General features: G+C 40.4%; 1 protein-coding gene and 1 long non-coding RNA gene across 2 annotated transcripts; one reads left to right on the forward strand and one right to left on the reverse strand.

The window, feature by feature from the left end:
• Positions 1–1,401: 1,401 nt before the first annotated feature.
• Positions 1,402–11,114, reverse strand: dthd1 (death domain containing 1). The gene is given in 15 exon segments (XM_029455369.1): positions 1,402–1,727; positions 1,855–1,912; positions 2,004–2,254; positions 2,814–3,103; positions 6,629–6,683; positions 6,686–6,780; positions 7,172–7,434; positions 7,750–7,902; positions 7,904–7,930; positions 8,316–8,459; positions 8,461–8,647; positions 9,683–10,026; positions 10,028–10,051; positions 10,053–10,186; positions 10,667–11,114. Coding segments are annotated over 15 exon segments (2,799 nt in total).
• Positions 5,544–6,055, forward strand: LOC115023798 (uncharacterized). The gene is made up of 3 exons (XR_003834046.1): positions 5,544–5,628; positions 5,710–5,869; positions 5,954–6,055. It is a non-coding gene; the product is annotated as an uncharacterized LOC115023798 (long non-coding RNA).
• Positions 11,115–11,322: the final 208 nt, after the last annotated feature.

Below are 11,322 nucleotides of genomic sequence, written 5' to 3' on the forward strand. Positions count from 1 at the left end.
GGTTACATAAGAATTGATTAAGTGGGTTGTATACAAATTAGACTGATTTACTTTTTGTGTAATGAGAACATTCTGTGCAGGGAGTATTTTCTGACTGTCTGACAAATGTGCTTTCGGTCTCCAATGGGACATTTTTCGGACTTTTAGGGTTTTGGAATGATGGACCTTCTCAACAATGGACAGAACCAAAATAAATAGCGTTGTTCTTGTATTTCATTTTCAATGTAATCTTTAACCCCACAAAAAATGTAGTTAGCCAATAAAACGTTCCTTGGCATTGGAAGTAATGCTAGCTTAGGCTACTACTGTGGGTAATAACATAGCTTACTTACTCCTAACTAGCTTAACCACTTACTATTATAATGATTAACTAGCATACTGTAACAAGCTTACTTACTGCAACACTAAAGCTTACTAATCATTTGTGATGGTAAAGACCACGTGTTGCTTGAAAACTCCAGAATAGCTACTAAATGGACCTTGCGTATCAGCATTTTTTATTTTAAAGAAAAATATTCAAAACAGACATAAATCATATGTTTTCCATGTTTTTTACAACTTGTGTCAAAACCATAAATGTACTTTATTTAGCTGCGAAGCAAGCCATCGTTATCTAATCGGCTATAGTCAATCATCAACTGACAAGTCTTAAAGATGACTCGTGTCAGGGAGCTAAAAATAGGTCACAGCTCAGTGTTTGTTTGCACGGAGAGAAGAGATGGCTGACTGGTCGTGTAAATTACCTACCTGTCTGCGGAGATAAACTACAAAATAAAGTGAGGATGTGAACCTGCTGTCAGAGATTAATGCTTTCAAAAAGGGGGGGGAATGTAAAAAAAACCAAAATAACAAAAGTGTTGCAACAAATACAGGCGAACATATACAGTGTGTGCTCAGGTATCATCTACAGTTTAGGTATCGCACTACATACAAGAAAACTAATACCTTTCATTCATTATTTCATTTTGAATCAAATAATAAGGGCAGATAATTCTCCCAGCTTGTATCTAGAGACAGAGATGTATTGCATTATAACACATAATAGGAGGTAAGGTGTTAATTGCAAATGTCTGAACACAATATGCTTTCTGAACTTGACCTTGATTGTCTGAATGGCCTCACTCTTATGTGGTGACACAAGTTATTTTGGATTCGAATGTGTCACAAGAAATACTTAATAGAAATATTACCCACATCGTTGGTTTTATTGAATAACATTAAGTCGTCAGGCCTTTAAATATTACCCGGTTGACCTAGTCGTGCCTCATAGACGGTAGACTCAAGTCTGGAAGAGAGCACGGAATCTCACAGTCCAATGCTGACCCCGTGTGGATCAAACACAATACTGCCACCAACTCATTTGGCAGGCACACATGCTCTTGACTAAAAGCAATGCCATTTCTACTTTTCAAAGTTTCCTTATTTAATCGAGTCCTGCCTGGTGGTCGCAGCCTGTCGCAGCAGCAACTCCCTGGCCAGGTCCGGCCTGCCGCTCTTGGCCAAGCAGTGAGCCAGCTGAGAGGCCTTGGGTTGGTTTGTTGCAGCGGGCAGCCCCCTCCTCCACATGGCCAGGAGATGGAAGGCCTGAGCGGACAGACTATCCCCAACCCGGAGCTTCACCAGCTGAGCAGCGCTTCGACGGAGACGCAGGGAGACCACGAGAAGGGCCACTTCCTCCTCTGAGAGCTCAGCGGACAGCCAAAGAAGAAGAGAGTCTGACAGGGAATCTGGTGGGAGAACAAGAGATCATCATTATTTTTTTATTACAGCTTAAAAACTGCTCTGAAATGAGCGTAAGTATCTTAAAACAAGACAAAATTAAGCAAGTACGAGTATCGCAAACATGTCACCCACCTGTCTCTTGGCGTAAGTTCACCCTAGCTGTGATGGGTCGATTAATGGTTCTCACTTTCTGAGATGAAACAGAATAAATCGTTAGGATATTCTCTTATTGTGGACGTCTTATAACGATATGTATAATGTACGTGTGAAAGTTCCTTCACCTTGGGTAAAGTCAGAGACAGCTTACAGACGGGGTCTCCCAGGAGCTTTGTGTCCATGGGGGCTGGTCTGTCGCCTCGCCACTCCAGCTGACCTCTGGTGACCTTGTAAAACATGGCCGTGCCCTTGTAGTGCGGGGAGCTGTAGTTCCCAAATGGGTCCACTTCAGTTAGATGCACCAAGAGGTGATTCTTCTGCTGACTGTGGAAGGTGATGCGCTCATGCGGGACATCATATCCCTCGTTTTGAGTTCCTGTTCAAAAAAATATTATTTCATGTTCAAGTGAGAAGAAAGACATTAGAGCAAACATACCTGAGATTGTGAACACACTGTACACACACTGCCCGTGCAAACATATAATTCAGTCACTCTATTATACGCTCTGTGGCACACAGTTATGTGTCTCAAGCAGCATGAAGAAAAACCTGTTTAGACTTGGGGTAGGTATTTGTAACACTCTGACTTCCCCAACAACAGCGACACCTTTTTTATTTCATATGTTGCAGCTCTAGCTACCTTTTTGGGGTTAAAAAATTGACCAAACACATAAAATATTCTATCTTTAACCATCAATCCAACTATTTTAAAAAGCATATGCGCTCTAGAACCGAAACCGAGGTTCTGATTTATAACTTTTGGAAGCATGAATGCCTCTACCAAATGTCATAACCCATCCAATAGCACATCATCAGCACACATTATATATAATCCTAAATAGAAATGTACATTTGCATCTGGAGAGCCTGCTCTAGTTTTTGTTGCATTAGTGTGCATGTAACTTTTTTTATTAAGGTCCAACCTCACACCCAACCTTTGGAGGTGATGTTGCCACTGAAACGCAGGAGAAGCTGGTCTCCTTCGCACATGGAGATCTCCGACGAGGTCTCCGGGAGGTCGCCGTAGCCCCGGGCTCGCAGTTTGGACAGCTCCCAGCTGAGGTCTCTGCTGGGAAGAGCAGCCACCAGGATGGAGAGAGGCTCATCTTGTCTTCGCTGGAGGACGATGGAGACGGCGTGGAAGCACACCGATTCCTCCAGCTCCTCCGCCAGGGTGGTGAGACGGCAATTCGGCAGTGGAGACAGGAGACGAATCACCAGCAGCCTGAGAGGTAGAGAGTCAGAGACAGGGAAGTTAGGAAATTAAGCTCAGTGGAGAGATAAGATTGTTGCTGAATAGAGGGAAGAGATGAGCCTGAATATAGACTTAATATACTTAAGGCAGAATAAAGAACTCATATTACTGTACATTTATTATTCCCTGGGGAAGCTGTTTTAGATAAGAAAGAATTATAGCACAGGAGAGAAAAACTATCCTTATTAAAGGATTACAATTAAATCTTTAATCATAATTCAATCTTTCTAAATGTGACTAAAAACACAAATATCAGTAAAATATTGGAAGCAGAGAACACCAGCATTTTATTTGTTTTTCTTTTCTTTTCCTTGTTAATTTTATAAATAAATATTTTCTTAATATTTAGGAATTCTTTAGAGATTATTTAACATTTTTTACCATGTACTTAAGTTCTGACAGAAATGTTAAAGCCTGGAATCCAAAGTATTTAGCCTCCCTTTTGAATCCATACCTCCTTTCCTAAACCCTTTGTGTAAAGAAAAGCTCACTCTAAGTCTGGTTGTATTGTTCCACATATCTTCTCTTATCATGCAGCGCCTAGATGTCTAAATGAAAGGCATGAAACTCCGGAGACAAGGGTGAGTACTTCAAGATGATGTATTGTAAAATGTATTTCACTCTAATGGCACCAATATGTAAAGAAGTTCTGTGATGATTACATGTGTGATGTATACAACATGTTAGTAAAGTTAAGAGGATTAGCAACTATAGCAAACTCCAGCTAAAGAGTCGTGTTGGTCAAGAAAACACTGTATTACAGATATCTTTCAAACTGCTGTATTTCTTGCTTACGTGTGTGTGTGTGTGTGTGTGTGTGTGTGTGTGTGTGTGTGTGTGTGTGTGTGTGTGTGTGTGTGTGTGTGTGTGTGTCACGTGCCAGGGTACTGCAGATGAAAATAATCTTTAACATAAATCTGGTACAAACCTCATTATTTCTGCACTGAGAAAAATGTGCACATAAACATGTTTCCTATTCTAGCGTTGTTCCTGTGGAGACTCACGCATCAAACCCCTTCATGTTGAAGTTTCCACAAGAGCTGATTGTCCACAAGTAAGGATCCATGATTTTCACAAGACTTCAAAATGAACTGTTATCTTTAAATATGCAAATGCCCACTCCCTAATTCTCTCTCTCCCTCCCTCCCTCTCTCTCTCTCAGGGGCAATGTTTGCTACTTCCTCTATGTGGTTGGAGGAATCCTGATGACGGTCACTGCTGGTAGTGTGTGTGTGGATGTGGCTGTGACGACAGCCCAGAACCCCGCTAACCTGCTGCGCCTGTCAAACACACTCATCGGGCTCATGGGCCTCCGATTCCAAATACATGCAGTGAGAAACCTGCAACTGTTCTAACTGTAGTCTTACCAGGAAAACATCAAAACATGCACATGTGACTCCATGTGACAACGGGCCCCTGGGCACACAGACCCCACCAGCTCTTCTACTTAGGAACAAGACACACAGATTTTAGTTTAGTTTCTCTTTTGTAGTTGTTACGCATTTCTCATTGGTTTTATCAATAGTGTGATCATTTTGTGTCTCTTTGTAGTTGTTTTGTGTCTGTTTGTAGTTGTTTTGAGTCTCTTTGTAGTTGTTTAGTTTCTGTTTGTAGTTGTTTTGTGTCTGTTTGTAGTTGTTTTGTGTCTGTTTGTAGTTGTTTTGTGTCTGTTTGTAGTTGTTTTGTTTCTGTTTGTAGTTGTTTTGTGTCTGTTTGTAGTTGTTTTGAGTCTCTTTGTAGTTGTTTTGCGTGTCTTTGTAGTTTTGTTTCTGTTTGCAGTTGTTTTGAGTCTCTTTGTAGTTGTTTTGCGTGTCTTTGTAGTTGTTTTGTTTCTGTTTGTAGTTGTTCTAAGTCTCTTTGTCCCTTTTCATAGTTGTTGTGAGTCTCTTTGTGGTTTCTTTTTGTATTTTTGCAGGCTTTTTTTTATTTTTTACAACTCTATGTAGTTTTTAGTCTTTTGTAGTCTTTTGTGTGTCTCTTTGTAGTCTTTGTGGTCATTTTGAGTCTCTTCCTGGTTGTGTATCTTTGAGTGACCCGTTCAGTAATCCATCCATGATGTCTGTTCTCTTCTGCTAAAAAACTTAAAATACCTTGTTTTGAATTGCACGTAAGAGTACATTTTTCTAAAACATAATTTAAAAATCATCGAGTCTAATCATTGTAATTATTCACTCATGTTTTTTTTCTGTATATTGCAGGATAACTCTGTGGCAAAAAGAAAACTGAAAAGGCTGTTTTTCACTGACAGGTGTACAGAGAGTTAAAGTCACTCATCACTATTCTCATAAACAAATAATATTCACTTGTTTTTTGGCAAATTTCATTCCTTGACTTAATCTAATCTTGTTTACTGGCCTCTATGTGTGATCCAGTTTCAACAGCCTCCTCGATATGACGAGAACAACACTGCAAGGAACTTATCATTTCAAGGTTCTAGGCTGGTGTCCTGAGAAGCAAACAAACCTGGACTCTGCTAACTGCGTCTCAACAAGAAGGTACATAATCAAATAAAAACGGTTTTGCTTTCACTTCAATTATTCTGTGATGCCTGAGAGTATTTCCTGTTCTGTGGTCAGATGCAGGATTTATTACATCCTTATTTGCGGCGTGAGAAGCCAGCCTGTTCTGAAAGTACGCATAGGGAACAACGGCAACAAGCTGAAAACCTACAATCCTTCAAATCAACTACAGTGGTTGATCAACTGTATCAGCAAGGCGCAGGCACAAAGACATGTGGTAAGAGACGGAAGATTATTACAGCCGAGCATCACAACACAACTTTAAGGTCTTCTTTTGATGTAATATAGTATGTTCTTTCAGATCTATCTTTTACTGGGTGGACAAACTGGACAAATCCGGAGTGGATTGGACACGAATGCTGCGACAAATGAGCGTCACCCTACGAGTTGTCTGAGCCTGGGCTTGTCTGTACTATCTGTGGTCCTTCTATGGATGTTTCTGCCTCATATTACAGTTTGTGCTGTGATCTGTTTAGTTTGGACAACGTATCCACTCAGTGCAGCAGTCACACAGAAAATCCACTAGGCTTTAATATCTGATTTAAAGTAACTTTCAATATTTCCCAAGCCTTTTTTGCAGCTTCCAACTGTCAGTAAGGCTTTTACCCAGTTTAGAAAAGCATATCCTTGTAGTGGCTTTAACATTGAATTTAGCATTCTAATATTCAATATCCACAAAGTGCTATGTCGTCTTGGCCCTTAATATGTACTAGGCTATACATCTGAGCTCCCGTTTCCACAAAACTGTAGTAAAAAACCTGACAATTTTCCTTATTTGCATTAAAGTGTACACAATCTCTCCGATGTTGATTCTGTGAATTATGTATTTACATATTGTTCCACTTCCTGGCTGTCCTTTAAATCTCTTTGGATCTACTGTGTTATGTTTAAACTTCTCATTCTCAATAGTCAGATATTGTCATCAGCCATTAAGATCATTTTTATAAATAATGAATGAAGACATTTTGCTGCAAACCTGTCAAAGTGCTCTCTCAGTTCAAAGGACACCTGTCCGTTTTGCTGGTTCTGAATGTGACTTTATCCAGGACGCTCCACTGTTTGTCTCTTGAACCCAGAACAATCAGCAGCTCGTTGGACATCTCCTTAGACTTCACGGAGGCCCCGTCTCTGACAGAAACATAAAAAGCAAAATATCTTTATGACAAGACTAAGACTCTCTGTGAGGCAGTGCTAAATCCTAACGTTAGCTTACTAATATGCTAACAATGCTAACATGCTGATGTTAAACAGGTGTAATGTTCACCATCTTAGTTTAACGTGTTAGCATGCTACACTTAGCTAATTACAAAACTTCATGGCAATCAGTGCTCTAGTTATTTCTTCTTTGACGAAAGTGGTGGACCAACTGACAGACCAACATGGCTATCCCTTTAGCCATGTTGGTCTGTTGCTAACATGACAGTCAACTAAACCTTTTAGAAATTTATATTCATTATAGATTGTTTGTACAACACATTATTCCACCTGCATCTACATGAAGAGGCCATATTTAACTCACCTCCTTCTGTGGGAAGCAGGTTGATCCCATGGTGGAGAAGCACTAACAGGCCGAGTTTGGTGGTCTTCCACCTCCTCTTGTCCCCTTGTGTGTCTCTTTTTTTCAGGGTTTGGGGGACAGGGAAGGATGAGGGTGAGGGGTCTTCTCAGGGGCTGAGAGGAAGGGTGGGTGAGGTAGAGCAGCGGACTTGTAGACACCACCGTGTGATAGACATCGCTTCTGGACTTGACGGCAGCCAGAAATACGACATCTACTGGTTGGATCTGAGGCAGATGATGAAACAGCTGTTCTGCATTATTTAAGATGCAGTTTGGACGCTTGGTGATATGAAAATTGTTTTCTTTTACCACACTTTTGTTTTTTTTTGCCGACAGCATTCTGTTTTATCAAAGAGAGCCGTGTGGAGGGGGAGATGTTGGTTTAATTCATTTTCAAAGGCTTGATCTCAAATGTACAGATGTTTTTTACCCACTTATCAATCCCAAACAGCCCACAATACAGAACAAATCAGTGGTGGAAGCCTATGATCGCTGTGATGACACACTTGTGTTAAAAGTAAAATGGGATTCTTTCCATACCATTGTTTGTGCCATTACTGGAGCAGTGAACGATCCCGGGAGGTAGTTCAGACAGATTCGGGGGTCCATGGGTAGCTTGAGTGACAAACCCTTTGTGGGAACTGTGTAATTTTCTCTTTTTAGACAGGAAACAACTGCAAACAGGCCCAGGGAAATACACCCTTACCTCTGCAAATGAGCCCTGACAAAGACACAAACAAAACATAAATGAAATCATCATTTTTGGGACAGAAAGCAATAGTGTTTCTGTTGATTGTGAATTCAAAGTCCTAAAAGGTGGACCACAAGGCACTATAATAGCACCTCTTCTGTTTTCCTTTTTTTTTTTACAAACAATAAAGGCAGGCACATCTGATTATTTCTAAAGATATAAAGCTAATCATAAACTCCAGTGCCTTTCACTAATTAATTTAATAATTTTATCAATTAAAACCAACCCTGATTGAAAATAATAACTCATAAATATCGCAAAAAAAAACAAATAGAAATTATATATTTTTATTTCATGGCATAAAAATAAAAGTTAAGAGTCTTTCAAATATACTGTAAGTAATAGTGAACTTTACCCTCTGCCCTCCATACGTGCCCTCTGTGGTTACAGGACTGACGTAGCTGGCCCTCCTCTCTCCATCAACTATCTTCACAGCGACATCCCTGTAGTTGCCTCGGTAACGTGCGCAGAAAGGCACAACCACAGTCACGGGGAAGTGGAACGTTAGCTCCATCCTGGACTTTGACCCTGATCACTCTGCTGACCAGCTCCTCCGAGCCGGTCACCATCAGGCAGCTCAGGGTGTCGGCCACCTCACATCTCAGGACTTCAGCCACACCTATAGGTGCTCTGATGAAGCATGTTTCTGGTGCATCTGATTGGCTCTCCCCCTGTTGACCATTGAGCCTGAAAATAATTTTAAAAGACACATATTTACAAAACCCATGATGTACAGATGACATTCTGAAAATGATGCACTGAAGAACAGCTTTGAATTGCATACTTTGCTCCCTGCATCATTGATATGACAATTGTGCTCTTAATGTTAGTAGAAATGTTGTTTATCATCTTTAAGATACATTTCCACCAAAAAAGTACAACCATATTAAATATTTCTGAAATGCTGGAGCATGCATATTCTCATATCAGCTTTTTCCCAGACTCGACCTCTCCTTCTAATGTCCTTGATTTGTTTGGCTTTTGGACAATTCTGGGCAGTGACCCGAAAGTGCACTGTATGAAGTAGTCGGTTATGAGGAGGCCAGGTGGTCAAAATGTGTCCACCTTGTGATGAACCATTGCCGAGAGTTTGCTTCTGTATCAGTGAGCAGGGGAAATAAGGGGAAGAAATTAAATCCACGTGGCCTAAAGACTGGAATGCTGAACATAATAATCAAAAATCTAAATAAGTAATTAATATAAAAATCAATATTAAAAACGTGTTGAGGGTGCAGAAGTTTACATGAAATGTAAAGATTGGCACTATGACTATATTATTATTATTGTTACTAATAATAATAATAATTTAGTAATTTAGTAGTGGAAGAAGAAGTGGAAGTATTTCATTTATTTATATTATTTTCATCTTTTTTATTATTATTATTATTATTTTTGTTCCTGTACGTTCCCTTAAATTGCCTCCAACCCTCCCCCTTACGCATCCACCCTATATACTTTGTCCCTGTTTCAAAAATACCAAATATGTCTAAAAGTGGAGGACATCTGTATGAAATGATGGATAACACATCTACAATAATTATGATATGGAGCCATAAGAAATATCAACTCTTAGGTTTGAATATTTCACTCAGCGTAAACATCATATATCATACTTTAAGAGCTGGAACAAGCTGATACAGAATATAAGATGCTGTGGACAGTGTACCTTCTGTGTTTATGGGTTAATGGGGACAAAAGAAGGTGATGGTTTCATCAACTTACCCTACTATGATCCATTCTTTGTTGTTCTCCTCTTTGTCCTTTTCTGTGTGCTCCAGGAAATCTGTCTGTCCTTCTGGAGTATTACAGTCCTCAGTATCACTCCCTTGACTTCTGACCGCTAATCCTTGCCTCGTGTCTTTTCCATCATTGCAGTCAGAACTGCTGAATCTGGAGTCTGAAGTTCGTTCAGTATCTGGTGATGGCATTATATGACTTTGATCATCTCCATCCTCAATGCCATGTTTATGCCCAGAGTCAGATTCAATGGGATCATGGGAGGTTAGGGGATTGTTGTCCTCTTCCGGTTGCTCTGGTGCTTTTGGATCTCTGGTCTCCTGAAGCGCTTGCATCCACAGTTGAGGCCTCCTCTGGCACATAATTTGAGGATTTCTTCATCCAGCTTAGTTATGATTGTGTTCAGTTTGTCCATAATGACATCTATGTCCTGACCAACACTCAGTAAAGTGTCACTGAAGGAGTCTGAACAAGGTGTGACTCTACAATCTGAAACAAAACAGATGTATAGAACATAGGCAGATGTGTTGTTAATCACAACAACAAAATACAACTTTTACAGTATTTGACAAACTGCATTTTTGAGAGCCAATTTTATTTGAATTGACTCTTCAACTGCTTTCAGCAAATACACCTAAATTGATGTCGGCAGTTTTAACGACACTTCCATTGACACATGAGCTTCCAGAGTTTCCATTTCCACTGACACTTAAATGACTCTGTGTTGCAACTTCAACTGACACTTCTACTTATTTTCATACATTACTACTTCAACTTCCACTTCCGCTGCTTTCAGCCGTTCAACTTCCGCTGACACTTCAACTGCTTTCAATGTTTCAAACTCAACTGTCACTTCAACTCCTCCTCCTGCTTACTGGACTTCCACTGACACTTCCACTACTTCTTTTTATTCTTTAATCACATTTAGCCCTTTCCAAAGACATGCATCAGTCCGATCAACCTCCCTACCTGTTGTGGACGGATGTTGCGGATCACTGTCCCCTTGCTGGGACTTGTGGGCACATTCTCTGAGAACTCCTCTCCATGCTGTCACACTGTCAGAATGAAAAACGCTCAGCTCCCTCAGCACTCCCAGAACTCTCTGCTTGCACTCTCTCTCCTCCCACTCTTCATCAGCATTTCTTCCTCTTTCTTCATCGTCCTCCTTATCTTCTGCAGCACTGAGCATCCCTTCTTCACTGCCTCTCTGTATTTCCTCTCTTCCGCCACTAACTGGTTCTTCTCCTATGCATCTCCTCCCACTCACACTGCCATCATGAAGATCTCTGCAGCGTCTGACAGCTTCCAGCTCCTGAATAGTTTCTGTCAACATGTTGAGGAGACTGTGTTCGATCCTCCTGCCATGAAGAGGCTCTTTTTCATCCATCAGTCTATCTACATTTAGATTTGCATCCATACTGAGATGAAAAATACAACAGATCAGCGTCAGAAGTATTTAAATCCGCCGTGTTTCGTGCCCCTTTTTCAGTCCGTGTTGCACATTGCAAAAGCAATTTAGTCCTTTAACAAAATGATGGTGAATAATATGAAATATTCACAAAAAGATACATTGCCTTCCCTTGTTTACCTCCTTTTATATTTGAAGCCGAAGCCTCCTTGTTCGC

Source organism: Cottoperca gobio, chromosome 18 (assembly GCF_900634415.1).
Source record: "Cottoperca gobio chromosome 18, fCotGob3.1, whole genome shotgun sequence".
In the NCBI taxonomy this organism is placed as follows: Eukaryota; Metazoa; Chordata; class Actinopteri; order Perciformes; family Bovichtidae; genus Cottoperca; species Cottoperca gobio.